At 44.1% G+C, this 20,195-nt stretch overlaps 1 protein-coding gene across 7 annotated transcripts in view; it reads left to right on the plus strand.

Annotated features, from left to right (window-relative positions):
• FRMD4A (FERM domain containing 4A) overlaps nucleotides 1–20,195 on the plus strand; it is an 853,273-nt gene that overhangs the window by 593,608 nt on the left and 239,470 nt on the right. For all 7 annotated transcript variants that reach the window (XM_078674208.1, XM_078674207.1, XM_078674206.1 and 4 more), the window contains exon 4: nucleotides 12,940–13,032. In XM_078674208.1, the coding sequence (XP_078530334.1) occupies nucleotides 12,940–13,032 (93 nt within the window). The remainder of the gene's footprint in view (nucleotides 1–12,939; nucleotides 13,033–20,195) is intronic.

Here is a 20,195-nt window from a genome sequence, read left to right on the forward strand (position 1 = left end):
CTGCACCATCAGGATTCAAGCAAGCCGGGCCGAAGACGGCTGTAATGCCAGAAACCGGTCCCCGGAAGCTTGTTTCCTTTCCAGTAGAGAATTGGCTTGGCAGTTTGGTCTGCCCTGTTCCCATGATGCACTGGGCCAGGGACAGACTAATTTGCATGTAGCCAGGTTCTGAACTGGGATGGTGCAGTGAGCTAAAAAACGGTGATGGATCAAGCCCTGATCTTTTGACTGGGTAGGAGTGTTCTGCTTAATTCAGATACTCTGTCCATCACCACCCCCCTTTATGAATCGTTTTGGCCACCACAAGCGTGGAAGGGTATGCTCAGATGTGAGTCCCTTGCTCACTGCACCATCAGGATTCAAGCAAGCCGGGCCGAAGACGGCTGTAATGCCAGAAACCGGTCCCCGGAAGCTTGTTTCCTTTCCAGTAGAGAATTGGCTTGGTAGTTTGGTCTGCCCTGTTCCCATGATGCACTGGGCCAGGGACAGACTAATTTGCATGTAGCCAGGTTCTGAACTGGGATGGTGCAGTGAGCTAAAAAACGGTGGTGGATCAAGCCCTGATCTTTTGACTGGGTAGGAGTGTTCTGCTTAATTCAGATACTCTGTCCATCACCACCCCCCTTTATGAATCAGTATGTGCATAATATACACTGTGCATTTTTGTGTAGTTCAGATTTGCAAATATTTTGTGTTTAGCGGTGTTATTATATAGCTACCTTGCTCAGATTTTTGATGTGTGGTATGTTTGCAGCCTTTTAGAAGGTACCAGATACTATGCTGCTGATTCACCAATAAATCATAAAGGTAAGGGTGGAGAGTCAGATCTGGGCCTGAACATACTTTTACGTGTTTGTTGTAAGTGCACCACAGTTCTCAGTAGTCTGCCTGGAGAGCTGTGGCAGGTGTAGGTTTCGAGGAATACTACTGAGAAAGTCATGTGATAGTTCGTCTGGGTTCTGTTCCCAGGGGGAATGGAGCCTATGTAAATTCACAGTGGTTTCTATTTTTTTCTGCACAGGGAAAACAATTTTCCCCAGAGAGGAAACACTTCTCTTACATCCACAGCAAATCTGGGGACCAGTTTCTCAATCCTGTTCTGGAGGGGAATTACTCCAGTCTTTGACTGGAGTAAATCTTCAACCAATTCCATGGTGGAAAGTGGTTGGATCGTGGTTTGGAATGCCTACCACTGTACACAGATATATGCTTTCCAAAACATCCTTGTTGGCATGCCCACTTTCCACCCCTTGAGTCAGATTTTATACTACAGATTTATAGGGATTTGGTAGGGAAATATGCAGTAGTAAATGAATTTACGCCAACCAGGAATATCTTTGTGAGCTCCTGGCATTCATCAGTGGGGTATTTTCAGGTGTAAATGGATCTTTACAGGTGAAAATACTTTGCAAATGGGTCCCTGTGGCATTACTATATAACACGTTATTCTGACTCGTGAGTCCAGTCATCTCCACTGCCAACCAGTGGGAAGATAATGAAAGAGTTAATGGCAGTGAAAACGGTCAGCACAGATTAAACCTGTATGTTTTCGAGAGCCTTCTCTCCAGATAGTGTACTCTCAGGATAGCTGGTGTCAACGGATTAGCGCTTCATAAAAGAGTGCGTGGTGGGTTGATTGTGTCCCATCATTGTGTGGACTGCTTCAGGAACAGAGAAGCAAAGAAACAGCAGAGAAAAGCCAACTGAAAACATCCGGAGTGAGAAGCAAAACGGATCACAATAAATGCTAGCTCGTAAGAGCAAATGTGCAAAACAAGAAAGCATTTATTTATATGGAAAACATATTTATGTGTGCATATTTTATGCATCTGGAGAAACAATTTCATGCATTTTTGTGTCACACGACTAAGTCCTTAGCGAGCACCGGATCAGGGGATCCTCATTGGCCATCAAAGCATTGAGCCTTATCTTTCATTTCAGGCTCTGGGAGGGATGGCGCGAGGCAGTCGCTGCCTTTGTCCCGTGAGGGCACGAGACGCGACTTTAACGGAGATGCCTCCTTGCTTTATGAATAATTAACCGTAGCCTGCACTGTACATAAGTCACACAGCGGACCCTCTCATGGTGTCCTTCTTCCATTTCTCGTCTAGGGGATGCAGCCTTCCGCCAGGCAGCTTCCTGCTGTGCCGAGGGTCACTTCATAGTGTACCCAATGTGTGTGTATTCCGGTCAAGCCATGGCAGCCCTTTATCCCTATGTAATGCAATGGATAGTTTGTATTTTGGGTATAGATTCTTCTACCCCCAGATATGCAATTGGAAGACATACACTGTTTTTTATTTGTATGTACATTTTATTTCAGACCTACCAATAATATGACAGTCTGAAACCTTAACTTTTCAGTACAAAATTCAATGTAACATTGGCCATCGAGGGAAGTGGACTTGTGGTCTTGCTATTGTACCCACACCAGTAATTTATTAAAAGTAAGTACATAAACATTCAGCTTCTCCAGTGGGACGTTTTCCAGAAAATGCCTGTTTCCCAAACTGAAACTGATACTCTGGCATTGCAATGGTCCTCGTTGTACCCAAAAGGGCTCTTACCCACTGAGACTAGACGGTACCACCCTTGGAGCGGCCACACACCTTCTATCTCCAGAGGTCGAAGCGATCTTTAGTATTCTTGACGCATTGTGGCTTCAGGTTGGCAGGAATGTGCATCTCGAACTTTAGATGTTTGAGCCAGTAGATACAAAGTGTCTTAGTTTACAAACCTGTAGAGCTATACAACCCCAAGCGCATGTAAAACAAACATCGGAACAGTGACACATAGTTTCTATGTCCACGTAACACACACACGTCCAGAGAAGGAAGTTCACCGAGGTAAGACAACAGTGTGGATGCTGATAATACATCGTATCTGATTCTTGCTGCTATTCATTTGGCGCAAAATGCAACCTTTAGGCTCTCAAGATTGTCCCTGTTTCCGTAGTGTAATGGTGTAATGGTGACAGCGCTGTGATGGTGGGGTATCTGTGAGGCTGCCCCCTTATTATATTCGGGACATGGAGCCTGCTGCCTCTTGCTTCAGGGGACCACTTCCTGTCACGAGGCAGGTGTGACCAACTGCAGGTCGAAACTGTGTTATTGTGAAGAGGAGGAGCCGTGGGAGCCCTCCACATCACCCTCTTCACTTCCACACACCTCCCCTCACTCCCAGGGACTTCCTTCCGGCAGAAGCTGGCTAATGGTAATAGATTCATAGGTTTTTCCATAATCATTTCAGTGCAATTTGGTGTTCACGTAAATACTTGGGTAGAATATGAAAGCAGCGTTAGTAAAAGGTCTATATGTATTACTCTCTTTAGTGGATTATAATAGTATTCATGAAACCAGGCAGTTCCGTTTAGGCTTATTACATTTACAAAACCCATAATGTCTTAGCCGGTATGAATATGGAACCTGCAGAAACCTGCTCTGGCTGGAGCTCCTCTTGTGTTTATTTCCGTTGTCAGATTCATAGTGTACTCTGTCCAGACCCTGTCTGCAGCTCAGCTAACCATGGTGAATGCTGAGGATGGGTTTGGACAGGGCGGAATCTTCTGGAACAGCACGGTGGCGCGTGCTGAATATGCCCCAATAGAAAATCAGTGAAAGAGTAAAACACACCCCGGTGAGGGGCCTACCTCCCCAGCTCACATACTCATCCGAACCAGCTCGATGTGTGCCCTGGACATCCTGCTGGTGATGCTGTGGATGAAGCAGTGATGTGTAATGAGTGCACGAGAGACAACACCTGGGCCTGAGCGGAAGTTTGCAGTGCCTGCTGCTTTCCTCTCTGATGGAGGCTCCGCCCTGGAGAAAGGACAGAGGGAAAAGCAGGAAGCATCTGCTTGATGCACCTCAGGACGCGGGCATCAGAAGCCATCATAGAGCAGCGAGTAGGCGAGAGAGGCGAGGGGAGGAGAATGGATGAGTGGCATGATGGAGTCTTATGGGGCGCGTGTAGAGCAGCAGAGAGCGGGATGGTAAAGTATTGTTGCATAGGCCTCAGTGGTGTTGGAACAGATGTCAGAGTGGCAGGTGACCAGTGACTTCAGCTCTCTAAAGACACAGAGTTGTAAAGAATGCAAAGGCAACTTTGAGGGCCAGTGTGCTTAATGAGAGATTTCCATTTAGTGCACGTAGGGTGTATTTTGAGGCCCAGTAGTGTTGTTTGAAGCATATGCAGTGGCGGCTCCTCTGCTAAGGCTTAGGAGCATCGCCCCACTGCTTTTTAGCAGTGAAATAAAGGGAAAATAAAATGATACTAACTCACGTTATTATCATTTTATTTTGTCCTACTTCCGGCAGCTTTGTGTGAGGGGGTAGGGGCAGGGGAGAAGTGGTAGCACCCTCCTAAATGCGTAGTGCCAGCTAAACAGTCTTGCGCACTTCACATGTTCTCCATGCAGGCTGCATTACAGCCAGCGTGGAGAACATGGCCAGGCTCCCAGTCAGCATCTAAGCGTGAAACACGGCGTTCAGACCAATCAAAACGCTGCTATGGTAGCGTTGTGAAACGCTGACTGGGAGCTTCCTGTTCAGGCCAGCGAGGGAGGACTACGAAGGAGAGAGAGGCAAGAAGGTACATTTTTAATTTTATTTTGTAATACCTGCTTCCCCCGCGTCTCCCCCCCCCACCCCCTTCTGCCCCCATCCCCCACCTCCGATCTGTGCTGGCCATCACTTAGCACATGTTAAAGGTAAGTCCAAAATGTGGACCTAGATTATTGTTTTGAAATTTGTATTTGGACCTGGGTTCCAAATTGTGCAGAAATGCTGTACTTTTTGTCAGTACACATTTTGTCAGGTGACAGTGAATTTATATGGGGGAATTCCTCAATTTTCAGGGTTTGGCAGCTCTTAAAAGGGGAAAACATGTTTTCATACCAAGTTATTCCCCATTACCAGTGCTTTAAATTGGCAGGTCAAGTCAAGAATCACTTTATTTAATTTGATCAGTGCAAATCATAAAAGTACTTAACACAGTGCATTAAAACTTTGAAAAATGGATAGTAAAATTGGGCCATCAAAGTCCGTACATCTCAAGAACATGAATTTAAGATGCCTGCTCAGAACCATGATGAATAAAAACATACATTTGGTGTGGATAAAAGTTGCAAATACAGTAAAGCTGGCCTCACTTGTCTGAAATTCATTGACAATAAAAGCGGGCGAATAAGATCATACTGTAACGTATTATATTTGGGGCAAATTAAAACAATGTGGAAAGTATCTGAAATAGCAGCTATATCACAAGTAGTTACAGGGAACTCGAAGGGCTTATGCCATCCTAACGTATCTGGGTAAATGAATTCAGACGAAAATAAGTCAGAAGTCATCTCTGATGGGGGGGGGGGGGCATGTCTAGCTTAAAATACAGTTCAGTATTCATCATTGATTTAACCATTGAATAGTGGATCAACAAGTATTTGATCAGCGCAAGAACTTCCCTTTTTTCACGTAACAGGCCTTACACTTCAGACCAGCTCTGAACTCGTAGCAAGACCCCTACCTACAACGAGATCAGAGTTGGTCTGAAGTGTACGGCCCGTGACATGCTTCCTTCCCAAGGATGGCTAGATGAGCTTTCCTCTAATGGAAGCTAGACACTTGCACGACGGCAGGATATTTAAAACCACCTAGGACCAGTAAACCATCCTGCCAATGTTCTTGTAGTCAAAACTGAATATCTAATCCATCTTTCGTCAAAGGAACTGGACAAATGCTTACTGCGCACATGATAAACAACATTTTTCTGTGAAAGAGACTTTTTTTGTTTGTACGAAAAAGGATTTTCCTTTTGAGAACGATGTATTGAATGCTGCAACACTAGATCGGGAAACAACTGGAGAGACCTTCATTTAGTATTGGATTTTACTTATTTTATGCAAAGGCACCTGAGGAATTGTGTTGCACCAAGAAGCAAATAAAGCTGTGAGAAGATCATATGCCGCTGACAGAAAACACACTTTTGAGTGGTGCAATGCTGGGTTTTGATCAACAGGATAAGATATTTGGGGCCACCGTTCCCTCTAGGGTGCGCGCGCGCACACCTCCCCTCACGCCAGCGTGCACCGCCTCGCGTGGAGCGCGCACACAGGACGTCGTGCAAGAGAGTCGCGCCGCCGGCCGCTTGAAAGAAGCGAGCGGCGCGAACATGAGGCACGTGAGGAGAGCAGGTAAGGAGGCGGGGGGCTGGTGGGGCTTGTGGCTATGTGGGAGCGCAGGGCAGACTGTGGCCTTTTGTTTAAGTATTGCTGTTAATCGGAGCCCCTTCACGGGCTCCGATTAACAGCAATACTTAAACAAAAGGCCACAGTCTGCCCCGCACTTTACTAACAAAAGCGTAGTCAGTTTCCAAACACAGCGCGTACTTTAGCACACGCTGTGTTTGGAAACTGTCTCTACTCTTTTGTTAGTAAAGCGCGGGGCAGACTGGCCTTTTGTTTAAGTATTGCTGCTAATCGGAGCCCGTAAAGGGGCTCCTATTAACAGCAATAGTTAAACAAAAGGCCACAGTGGGCAGTCAGGAGGGCGGGGCCGCAGGGGGCACAGCGGCTGGGGAAACGAGCGGAACAGAAGGCAAAAGGGGCACAAAAACAAGGAAAAAAACGAGTGGAATAGAGGGCAGAAGGGCACAAAAACGAGTGGGACAGAGGGCAGAAGGGCACAAAAACGAGTGGCACAGAAACGAGCGGGACAGAGGGCAGAAAGGCACAAAAAACGAGTGGGACAGAGGGCAGAAGGGCACAAAAACGAGTGGAACAGAGGGCAGAAGGGCACAAAAACGAGTGAAACAGAGGACAGAAGGGCACAAAAACGAGTGGGACAGAGGGCAGAAAGGCACAAAAAACGAGTGGGACAGAGGGCAGAAGGGCACAAAAACGAGTGGAACTGAGGGCAGAAAGGCCCAAAAACGAGTGAAACTGAGGGCAGAAAGGCACTAAAACGAGTGGGACAGAGGGCAGAAAGGCACAAAAAGAGTGGGACAGAGGGCAGAAGGGCACAAAAATGAGTGGAACAGGGGGCAGAAAGGCACAAAAACGAGTGGAACAGAGGGCAGAAGAGCACAAAAACAAGTGGAACAGAGGGCAGAAAGGCACAAAAAACGAGTGGGACAGAGGGCAGAAAGGCACAAAAACGAGTGGAACAGAGGGCAGAAGGGCACAAAAATGAGTGGAACAGAGGGCAGAAAGGCACAAAAAACGAGTGGGACAGAGGGCAGAAGGGCACAAAAACGAGTGGAACAGAGGGCAGAAAGGCACAAAAAACGAGTGGAACAGAGGGCAGAAAGGCACAAAAAACAAGTGGAACAGAGGGCAGAAAGGCACAAAAAACAAGTGGAACAGAGGGCAGAAAGGCACAAAAAACGAGTGGAACAGAAGGCAAAAGGGGCACAAAAACGAGTGGCACAGATGGTAGACGGGCAAAAAAACTAATGGCACAGAGGCAAAATACAGAATACAGAAATATAGGGGCAGCTAAGAACAGAAGGCAGAACGGGCAGAGAGGCACGGGGGCAGCGAAGGGAACAGAAGGGAAAACTGGGCAGAGACACGGGCAGCGAGGAGTACAGAAGGAAAGACCGGGCAGAGAGAGCACGGGGACAGCGAGGGGAACAGAGGGAAGAAAAAGGGGCAGGGACCACGTACAGGCAGCTGGGAAGACCGACAACAGCAGTCACAGAAACAACAATGAAAATACAGGCAATACAATACATTTGCAAACTGCCCTTAAGACACTTATTGTGGCGCTGTATGTGTGAAAATGCACCATCTTTTCACTTTTTAAAGTAAATGTTTTGAGTGCCATTTGGCGCCGCAGACATGCGCGGTTTGGTTCCTGGTGCACATAGCCATGGTTGCAGCGCACAGAGACCCTCCACTGCCGCACACAGAGGAACAGAATTAGAAGGAACATTGTTTGGGACCGCGTTGCTGTCGGCACTTTACACGGCTCCGTGATGAGACGGACCTTACCCACCGCTCCCTTTTTTAATACAGTCTTTTATTATGCATCAGTCACGCTAGCGGAGTTACTCCCTGTCTCTACCCCCCATGCCTTGAGAAAGACCCAGCCTGCATTCCAAGAAAGGGGCGAAACCCGTGTTGGCTCTCTCTTGTATTCTGTAATTCTGACTTCAGGAACCCCATTAAATAAAAAAAAAAAGAAGAAAAAAATAGAAAAAAGGAAAAGAAAAAAATATGATGCATTCATTCAGGACTCCTTGAACACATCGAAATTCCAAAATGACGCACTAGACATCAACTCAGCTCTGTCCTTCTTTTCCTTGTGAAATTTAGTAAAAGTAACTTGAGTATTGCTTTATTAGCACATGTCCTACCTTGTGTCCCTACAGGAATCACCTCTTCATCGACCCCACTAATACCAGATGTAGAAGTCTGTGCAGGCAGAGTCAGAGGCAAAGCCTCATCACATACGATTATAGTATTAGCTTTTGAGAGGGAGGAAACCAATTGGTCTTCAACAAGAGTAATCTCCTCAGCTATAACCCTCACTGCATTATTAACCCTTTTGTTGTGTCGTACGGCCCCCGGCCGTCCGACGTCACGGTGGGCGTGTGCAGAGGAGGGCCGTCAGAATCACACCCACCCTTTATTTCACCCGTACCGCGGCAAAGTTTGCACCACGGTAAACGGGTTAAGGAAGGTCAAGATAGAGTTCTGGGTTCTCGGTCTGTTGTCATCTATGTTCGAGGACTCCCCTTTTGTCTTCCCCATCTTGATTTAAAGTATATAGATTAATCGATAACCGAGGACAAACTGCATTTAAATGACAAGGCAGCCAAATGCTGTTGATTACTGACCCCATGCAGCAGGCGTTCGAGGGGTGGCCCAGCCCAGCCTCGGCTGGATGCAGACGGGTGCAGATGGGCCCGCCCTTGGCCCGGCTTTGGCCGGGTGTGGTCTCCACTGCAGGATTGCTATTCAGGAGGCCCGCCCCCTTCTTCCCAGTATGTGTGCTCTGGCGCCTCCAAGCGCAGTGTACAGTGAGGCATAGAGTCCCCTCACCCAAAAGGAGTCCGTAGAGCCCTTGGGGCAGGTACTGTCTGGTACTGAGTACCTGCACTTCATTAATTTGAAAGGAGAGTACCTGCACGTCACAGCACCCCTGCAATACATTTAATGGGGGATTACCGGCACTTCGAAGGAGCAAACAGGTACTGTAAAGAGAGAGTGCCTGCACTTCTATAGTTCCATTTAAAACGCTGCCCAATACGAGGTGTAGAGGACAATGAATGGTGAATACTGAACCGGGCTGTGTTGAGGGGTGCGGTATTGTCTTTTGCATACCGGGGGCTTATAATGACCTGCGCTGTGTTTCAGTGGTATGCTTCTTTTTGCAGTACTTTAAGAGTTTAGTTTATAAACCCATTAAATGTTTTACTTACATGCTTTTCTGTACTCCAGTAAGAGTGTCACATGGTTCAAGTTACAAAATGCCTTATCTTTTCAGTCAGGGGAAGAAACACTGAGTTACAAGCATTATCAGAAGTCAATCAGAGGGACCCTTTAGACAACCTGTTGTTCAGAGATCATTACAGATACCTGGGGGTGCTGGAGCAACTCCTACACCCCTATTTCCAGAGCCACCGGAAACCTCACCAGAAGAGGTCCACAGGTCACCTGAAGTCTGTCCTTATTTCTGCCCTGCACAATACCACAGTCCCTTCTGGTCTTATCAGTATCACGTGTCCTCCAAGATGGCGCAAGAAATGGAAGGGTTAAGGGGGGCAGTGATGAGTAGAGGCAAGAGTTAGGCTGGTATGGGGATGAGTGTCAGGGTTGTTCACTACCCCACATATAATCAGAGACAACTCTGAAAATGGTTTAAGTCAGATATAGCTGAACTACAGCCAGCATAGTAGTAAGTAAGTTAATCATTCACGGCTGACATCTGATAACCCTCATGGCATGAGTTTGGATACTAACAGGGCCAACTCAGTCTTTCATTCTTCTGAAGTTGAAAACTTGGGTACAACTAAGTTCTTACAAACGGGAAAGCATGCAATGGTAAATTCTATATATAAACACAACTAATAATGCTTCAGGGCCTCCACCAGTGCCTACGAGAATTGTTACTTTGCAGCAGGAAATTAATGTATGTGCACAATCGGAAAATTGTGTGCCTGGCAGAAACAATAATTACCCAACACTTTGTGTACCAGAGGAAAATTCCTCTGAAAAGCAAAAGGTAAAATGTTTACCTTAATGTATCATAGTGATATGAGTAAAAGTAAAAACAAAGTGAAACGAAATGGCGTAATACCAATCCAAGATGTTAACTAAAAAGTCCACATTACCAAACTGATCGTGCACTGCTGATGGACAAGAGTGAGAAAGTCTGCAATACACAAGTGAAGTTTCAGCCCCTGGCCAGGCACGTCATAAACACATGAAGAAGGTTCATGTTGAAGACTATTGGGTAATTCTGGCATATGTTCCCAAGTAAATTTGAGGCTTTACTTCTTTTTGTATTTATGCCAGCAATTAGAATACCTTTAGAAGTGCTGCTATCTTGTGGCAGGGCTATGCCATAATTAGCCATTCTGCTGCCACAGTACACGCAGGTGCTGCCTAAATAATATTAATATCAGAATAGACCAGTGTACAGTGGCGGCAATGAACAGAACCTCGGATTCCCTTGGTAATCCACTGTGTGATTCAGTGCTGCTCTAAACCAGGACTGAGTGCACTCAACAGGTAGTCATTGAAATGAAATCCTAAACCAAACACTCCCCTATTCATCATGTACATTAAAGCAGTGTTGGCTGATTCCGATGTATAGATGCTTTTATTCCGAGAAGGTTTTCAATTAAAGTCTAGTTCATAAAGTACCTGTTTGGAGTGAACATCGCAGTGACTGAGTACTCGAATTGACACTTCTCGCTAACATTTTATTAGTATTAGACTGTACCTCAGTATGCCAGGGGGATGGTGCTGCGTCTGAAAGGACTGTGTTTAGGCAGCAACACTAGAAGACAAAAAATACAGGGCGAGCAGCGAGTAGAAAGGTACACGGTAGTTTTTTTGCTCCGGTGCATCCATTGATAAACACAATAAAACATGCATGAATTTCCTTGAGCTGATTTTAACTTCCGTGTCTTCTATAACGTAATCTGGAGCATTTTCTTTGTTAAGTAGTCAAGAATAAAAGCCTAATTGCATTAATAGTTTGATTCACTCGTGTAATTAACTATAATTTATTAAATTGGTGAATTGCATACAGATCCCTGGATGTCCATTTTTTCACAATTAACTTATCTTATTTTACCTGTTGAACACTCAGGTGTGCACCAGCCTCAGTTGTGATTATGAATGTTGTTCTTCCAAAACGTCATCTGTAGTTTTATGATGCTCAGGGATAGGCTTTTTTTAATAATGATTCCTTTAAAAAGCCTTACATTTATATAAACCTTTTTGCTTTAAAATGTTTAATTGCCTGGTGGAAATTCAAGAATCTGACCCTGGAGCCCAAACAATTCCCCACAGACATTGGCTATGAAAGTCTTTTCTTCTGCTGTTACAACATACATTTAGAACTCCTTAACAGTAAATGTCAAACTATCCGATAGCTTTTGCTCTTATGAAGAAAATTGAAAACCTTCGTGTCTGAACTCTACCTCACCTACTGTTTTGTGTGCCTTTGTCTGATGATTGAAGCTAGCTCTGTACCTTGAACTGCACCTCCTTTCTGCCCACTCCCCCTTGTCCACATCTTCTCCTGTCAGCCTGTTACTTTCTAAGTGAAGGACCCTTGACTTCCTGCCTCTTGTTCCACTGCTCTGTGATTTCCTGCTGCCACTCCCTTTCTCTTCTCTTCACCTTGCCTCTTGCCTCTCTCTTCCTTACACCCACCCCTCCAGCCCACCCCCCTCTACCTTCATTAACCATCTTCATTCCGCAGAGTTCTTCACTCCCTCCCTAAGAATGATTACTGTTTTATGTATTTTATCGTTTTGTCTCATGACTATTCTTCGTAAGTTAAGGAATGGCTTTATTCTGTGTCCAGCACTTTGGTACCCTCAGGTTAAGTACACTATATATGAATGTACAGATAAATACATTGTGTTTTATGTTTTCTTGTCTTTAGTTTTGTTTCGAGCCCGAAATCGAGTTAAAATAAAAATCCTAATGAGCATCCAAAATCTTTTAACCAAAGGACAAAGAAAAAACATAAGATTTTGGATGCTCATTTGGAAGAAGTTGAATGAAATTTTGTCCACAAATACCTCTTGAGTTTTTACGCATTTTTTGGGGCGGTTCCTCCCCACATGGCGTTCTCAGGGGAGTGTGGGTAAGTTTATTGATTTGATTGTAGCTATTACACTATAGATTATTACCACAAATTGGAAGCATATCCTAAAATTTCATATACTGGTTTATGGAATCTTTTATGTCACCATCATAGATTAGATCGTGCTCATGCTACCTCTATGCCTTTAATGATTAAAAAATAATTATTATGGTCACCACTCACAGCATTTTTATCTAGGCAAGCCGTTCGGCCCACTTCTATGGTTTCCAGATATGAAACCCCTTAATTGCCAATATGTTTAACAAGTTATTAAGGTATTATTGCAAGGCTGTTTTGCTTATTATGTTTTTCTTGATATCTTCCCTCCTTTTTGTCCCTTGCCTAAAAATTTTCAAATGCATGTTTTTGTAGAATTATTTATTTTGTTCAAATTGTTTTTTGATGTTATAATTGTTTCTGTCTTTTTCTTCTCAGTATTCGATCAGATGCGATAGAAATGTTCGAACATTATATGTATATTGTATATTGTATACTTATACTTCACTTCAAATATTATATAAATAAAGCTTTCTAAACTTAAAAATACAAATCCTGCTCTGTGACGATGAAAGCACTCTTAATTAACAAGCTGTCTTATCCTTTTATCTGACAGGGGACATCTAAATTGGCTCCAGTTGGACCGCAGAGTGCTCGAGCACGAATTCCCCAAAAAGTCCGGCCCGGTCGTCTTGTACTTCTGCGTCAGGTACCGTCTTCCTGTTTACAGCAATATGGCGACCTTGCCTTGTGGCGCTCGAAGGGCTTGTTGGGCAGAGGCTGCAGGTGCCTGATCTAATGGCGTTGGGGGTTTCAGCTTGCTTTTAATGGATGTCTCAAGGCTGCCGCTAACAAGTGACTGGATGCGAGGCCGCCTGGTGCACGAGGCCGCCTCCGCATCGGGAGGTTGAATTACATGCACTCGCAGGCTCATCAAAAGCGAAAACGATAGCTCAAGTCCCCAACTCACACACACGAAGGAAGACCTTCTGGCCATCATATGACTCCCTGAAGTGTGCTTTAAATATTGTTTCTATTCAGGTGACCTCCAGCATAAAAAACACTGGTGCCCACCATTCTTATTTTTGATGCAAATTTTCTATTGCTTGTGCACATTTGCAAAATAAGCGTAAACCAAGGCGTGCATCTTGATAAATGTGTAAGGCGATCTGGCACTGTAAGGCATTTTGCTTTCGGTGGAAGAGAAAAGACAGAGCTTCGATAAATCTGATACACTGAACAATGCTTAGCAAACAAAAAAGGATGGAAGTGAAGATTGAGCTGACAGAACAGCAGATGTAGCTGTAAAAGAGAGGACAGTAGTAGATGAAGGCCAAGTCAAAGACGCAGCAAGTGCTCGGAGATCCTATGAGGGTTGAGTAGATTTTGGTGAATGTGGTACAGCTGTCGTAATTGGTGTATGTCCGGCCTACCCAGTTTAGTGAATACAAAATGTGTGCACTCTAAATATGGCAGACAGCAAACCATTTGAATTTTACACGCGACACAAACAAGTGATTTCTGTGTCAATGGACCATGGAGTGTACCAGCACCTGGGAGTCACACAGTTTCGTTTTAAAACAGCCTTCCAGTGTTTGAGTGAAATTGCCACACAGTGCTTGGATGAAATTGTCACACAGTGCAAAGTTGCCCCACTGCGCTAGAGTGTGGGTGAAATTGTCACCCAGTGTTTGGGAGGAGTACCCTCCCAGCGTTTCAGTTGAGCAGTCACAGTGTTTGAGTGTCGTTGTTGCACACTAAGTCAAGTTTGAAGTTGTCAAACAGTGCTTTGGTGAAGTTGTCATGCAGTGATGGGGTAAACTTGCATATGGCAGCCTCTCCACGTTTGTGTTAAGTAGTCACACAGTGTTTATGTTGCATATTTACAAGCTGTTCAAGTCATGTTGTTATACACTGTTCGGGTTCAGTAACCATAGGATATTGTTGAAGAAATCTCACAGTCTTAAAATGAAATAGGTCACAATATTTGAGTGATGTAGTTTGGTCGTATTTGGATTAAGTGTTCACACAATGAAGTGATTCAAATTTTAGAAGTTTAACTAGTTACCAGAGATGCTTATGAATACGTGCTTTTCTGCGCCTATCTGTGTTGGATTTCCATGTCTCAAAGCGCACTATTACTGTCACCTCAGTTTCCCTTCAATTTGTAAACCATCAGAGTGTAAAAGTGGGTAATGTTATTGCATATCCAATGCAAGCTCGATGAAGGTTAACAATGTAAAAATTCGAAGGATGAGGGTGCTAGACACTTGAGACACCCTGTCACCACTGGTGCCTGTGAAAACAGTTGGAGTGTGTGCACTACAATAATAGTGTACCTACAACTCTAACAACGTACAGAAACTTTGAATATAGAGTAGTACACTATCAGTACATTTTTATTATAATCTGGCTTCTGTGTCGAGATCCCAAAAATATATATTTCAGTGTAGTACAGGTAATTCGACTATAAGTGTTTGTTTGACACCATCAAAATTCAAAAACCAAAATTCGATGCATATTATTTATCTATATCTTTCTTAAGGCAGAGATTGAAGAAAAATCTGACAAATACTTTGCACCGTCCAATAGTACCTTTTGAAGATTAAGATTTTATCAGGAAAAAGAGATCGTCCTTCTTTATTAGTTATGGATCGTATTGCTCAATTTTACACAATGTGTGCACAGAAGCAGATTTTTAAATGTTGTAAGATGTTACATAGTCCATGTTAAACATGCAAATATATATATATATAAAGTCTCAAAGTCAAGAATGCTGATATTTAACTGGAAGGGGTCTAATTACAGCTGTCAATTCCCTTTTAAGATCCACATTAGATTATGAAAATGATTTTTATATGGGTGCGTCTGAGTACTTATCCGCTGATCGCATGTTTTATTTAATATAGCGGCCAGACTTACCCTTGGCTTGTGACAATTAAGTTATACTTCTCTCCTCTGCTCGCAAGTTTTATTTAGTATGGCGGCTAAAGTCACCCTTGGCTTGTGACAATTAAGTCATGCTTCTCTTCACGTGGGAAATATACATTGGCTCCAGATAACGCATGTGGTTAAGTTTAAATCCCCATGGATGGTGCACAAGCCATTTACAGCATAGCTCCAACTTTCCTGCAACAGAATCTAACGTAAAAACAGTTTTGGGCACTCTAATCAGAATGCAAAGATCTTTACATTCCTTGTGTCGCAGATGAGCCTTACGTTAATTCTCTTTTTTAGCCATGGTGCCCACCTTGTGATATCCCCTATAACTATAGCAAGGATTCCAGTTAACTTTCATGTCTTACAGCACCTAATCTCATCTGCTTTCTGTCTAATTCCTTAAAAGTTGTAAGGAAATGTTATAGTGCCATGAAACGTAAGGGCATATGTACACTCGTATTGCAAATGATGCGAAGAATAATATACTTGCCGGTGTTGCAAAAGCAGAAGTACCTCCCTGAGTGTGAAGGCAGCGGTGGTGGCTAGGTCTATAGAAAGGCTCGCAATGCTGCCCGCGGCTGTACAAGCAGTAGCCCTGCTCTGATAAATGGATACAGGGAAACCTCTCAGTTGTATAAAGATGAAACTGTACATTTGAATATGAATATTATAGTTTGATAGCACTACATGCATGCGAGAGGTTCTAGAGTACTTATGCTGAGGCACAGTTCAGGGAGTGAATTGTAGGAAGGTTGGCCAGGCTGATGTCTAGACTTGTAATTTTGCAGTGTACTCAGGACCCGATGTGTGCTGTCCCTTACAAACGTAAAGTCTTGTGTGATGTTTGTGCATACAGGTATTATAGAAATAAACCTCAGTCCTCAATCTGAGTATTGAAAAATGAAAAGACAGAGTGCTCCAGAGCCGTGCTTCTGCCCGGGGGAGCGCTCCGCCCCATGTAAGCCTTGCCTTGCCTTGCCTGAGAAGTTACAATGAGAAACGTCTGGTCCTAGGACAGAGTTGGCTAGGAACACTGACAGTGGGTTGGCAGGTACTGATAATGGGATGGCAGGTACTGGGGGGAGTACTCTTGATGGGCTTCTGCTCAAAGATGCTTGACGGGATATGATGTGCTTGGTCGTGGCGACCCAATGCAGCAATTCTAGTTCTGGCATCTTTTGTCCTTTGATGCACTGTGTGGGACAGAAGACATTCTGAGATTTGCCCATTGGGTTAATGTGCGCCTTTTTCATGTCTTATCCATGGCAATGACACTCTGCCTGACAGTACTGTATGTTTTGCGGCCTGAGTGAATAGCTGGGTTGCATGAGAAATGGAAAATCTTTCCTTGGTCAGAGGTGTTGGGTGGATAACTAAACTACCAAAGAACTCCTGGGCAGTCAGGCCTTCTCGCCTTGTGTTTGGAAGCAACTAATGACTGCTTTAGTGAGGAGCAAAAACTGGCGACACCAGATAACCTACCTCGCCGATGCATTTCCTGATGATCTGGAAGGTAGTCTTTATCAAAGTAGGCCTTATTTACTCTCAAAACATTTTGCATCCTCTTCATAAAAAGCAAGTGAAAGTGGGTATTGTCTTCATATTGAATTGTGTGTTCATCTAGTGTGATGCGGCTGATGGGGACTTCTCGCTGTTCTTCATCGCTCCCCTGTGTTGTTCAGTTACCTGCTTAAAAACGGATTATAGAGGAAGAGATGTTCTCTCTCTCATTCGTATATTTCACGTGTTGAACCCGCCAGTGGTCTGTACAAAAGAAGTCGCTGAAATCCATGCCTCTACCAACAAGAAGCCCAACAGCATGTGGGGTACTGCATGAAGGGCCCCCCCTCCATTTCTGTTTACTTCTCAGGCGATGGTTTCGATCATCACCGACCACAAGCTTCAGTTCCAACTCCTTCTCCAAATCCGAGCTGGATTTTCAGATGGGTTCAAAAGATGAGTTTAGGTGTAACCTTGCCTGTAGGAAACCAGCCCCTGCACTGTCTCTCAGTACTTACCAGTACCAGCACTAAGATGGAGATCCTTACTTCAGTGTCAAACATGTTAGATTAAATCCACGTGGGACATCATTGTTTAGCTTTTTCTTTAATGGACTAGTGTCTACTGTGACTCACATCTGTCCTTGGTAGCACAGGCAAGAGTCGTGCACTTTTATCATCCCACCACGTATTGTTTTTTTTTTACTTTGTCTGTTAAGAAAAGAATCTGGGTGTGACAAGAGTGTAAATTAAAATGACTGTGATTGCCTACACGTGGATCTCCCATGCAAACTGATATTTTACTGCAGCTAAAATGCATATAATGGAGAAACCCCTCACTGGTCTGCTTCACCGTGATTGTATTAGACTAGCGTTCATGTGACTGCAACTCCCCTAGGCAATAGTGCATGGAACACTGCGCAGAAGAAAACTCATCTGTATCAGTACAGGAGATCCTTGCAGCCCTCCGGCAGACCCCAGAAGTCACCGGGCATTTGGAAGCAACACCTCCTGATACGTCAGATAGTCATTGACAGCTCTCCGTTCCATGCTGCATCGCATGCGCAGGTTTCTGCGCTTCCATTCTCAATCGTTTGGAAGCACCAGCATCCATTCCCACACCGATCAACAGCACCCAGGCCCTGGAAGATATATGGGAGCCTGGCAAAGGCAATATTCCATCATTTTATTGAAGTAACACTAGGTAGACTAGTGCAGCAAACATTCCACTGTGCCTGGTGATTCTGGAAAAATCACTGATCACGTCATACACCAGACACAAGCTACTGCTACAGTAGCCGTACTGTGGACCTGTTGCTTGTGTGTGTCTGTCCTCTTTGTGCAATTGGAAAGAGCCTGGCGCGGATTTTAAAAATGTGTACTTCTTGGTAGCGTCACAAAAAGTGATGGGATCATCAGAGGACATGCCCAAACAGCTAAACAAGTCAACTGTGATGGCTAAACTAGTCTGAACTTTTGTGTCCTGCAATGGTGTAGCCTCCATACAAGTCACATAAGGTAAATTGCGTAGTTGCCTGTCAGTCGCGCAATCCCGGTATCACTTTCAGACTATAAGAGCATTTGGTGCACAGCAGTCGCCTTGCAGCTCCTTTGGCAGCACCCAGGTTTTAATATTACCCAACACAGTGGTACTCAGTCACTGATCATGGAAGAAGGATGAGATGGGCAGGCGCTGGGATACAAACCCTTGGCTTGCATGTTGCACTGAGTTCTCAGCAGGGCTAAGCTGCCTTTAGCAGCCAACAGAAGCGCAGTGCACAGTGGGAAGGGTTCTTGGTGGTACAGCTTGGAAATTGTATTACGAGTTCTGCAGTTACATCCTTTGTGACTTCTTAACCTTCCCCTTGTCACTTTAACTCAACTGAAGCAGATACATGAGAACATGTTCAACTATCTGTGTGGTGCGTGTATTGGCAGAGCAAATCAACATCCAGGAATTATTCCATCTTAACAGTTTGCACAACATGAGATGTTGGCAATATGCTGCCTTTAAATTAATTAAGCTATCTCGATGGATTTATTCCATTAGGGAGAAGAAATAACTCCAATCATGATTAGAAATGTCGAAAGGACGCATGCAGTAAACCATTCGTATTAGTTATGTCTGCGGGAGGCACTGGGGCTGAGGCAGGCCTTCCACTCAAAGGGTTATTAATATTTCGTCTTGGGGTACTTGTTCATACCCCCAGTTTTCCTGCATTCGGCGCTGGCTTGACCGAGCTGCCCGTGGATACGCTTCCGGTGGACGCCGCTAGTGACGTCTGCCCTGGCCTTCTGAACCCGCCAGTGTGTCGGAAGCGATTAGAATCAGAATCCGCGATGACTAACTAGACCCGCAGTGAGGGGCGCGCGGGTCTGCTCGAATCAGTGTCCTGGCGCGCGCTGCAAAAAGTACTAACGTTTTCACTACCGATCTATGTTATCAAGTCATTTCAGGCATTTCCAGAGGATCAAAAGTTGCTGAACTTAAATGCTCTTGCAGCCTTATTTGTAAACGTCCAGTTCTTCTTTCCCAGATTTACATGCACACCCGATGTTATTTGGAGCAATATCTCACATCATAGAATCAGACTATCAAATTTCTTAAACCCTAAATCACTACATTGATTAGCAGTTATATCGGACCAGCAATACATATTTGAAACATTTTGGTGACCGAGTAGTATCTTTGCAAATTACAGGTAATGTGCAAATGACAGACACCATATATATATATACATATGCATATATATTTCATCACATAATCTGCTTTGTGCATTTTTACGACATTTTTTAGGTACTAGGCACATTGTCTAAGAAGTTTTATTTTTACAGGTGCCTGAGAGTGAAGTGTTGGTTTCAATGTGATTTACTAAGATACCCATGCTGTGCTACAGAGGAAGGGCTGTTTCCACCGACCACATGTGGAGTGTTTTTTTTTAGAATATATACGTGTTTGGGTGCTTTTATTACTCAACATGCACTGGTAGAAAACCCATACTTCACCGAGAACCCTGACATAGGTGAACTATTTCAGGATTCAGTGAGAAGTGTGTTTTTCATCTTCAAAATGAAAGCATCAAGAACACCCTACAGGACTTTTACATTATCAGGGCTACTAGAATTATGCGGCATGCAGGACTAAGTTATTCACCAAGGTTTTCTAAATTAAACCGTAAAAAATGAAAATTACGTGCAAATGTTTCTGGCAATGTTATTCCATACCTTTTAGCTAGAATCAGCATTTTTTGAAAAAATCTGCATATTTTGGGGCAAATGTGATAAATTCACAATCATGCCGTAAATGCTGCAACCAGATTATTGCATAAATCCATTCATCAAAGGTAAACAATATCTAAACCGTGCCCACTATTATCTGCACTTTGAAGAAAGCAGCTTTGACAAGCTAACTACCCATAGATAAACATGTAAT

The sequence above is a fragment of the Lissotriton helveticus genome, chromosome 1_1, assembly GCF_964261635.1.
Source record: "Lissotriton helveticus chromosome 1_1, aLisHel1.1, whole genome shotgun sequence".
Taxonomy (NCBI): domain Eukaryota; kingdom Metazoa; phylum Chordata; class Amphibia; order Caudata; family Salamandridae; genus Lissotriton; species Lissotriton helveticus.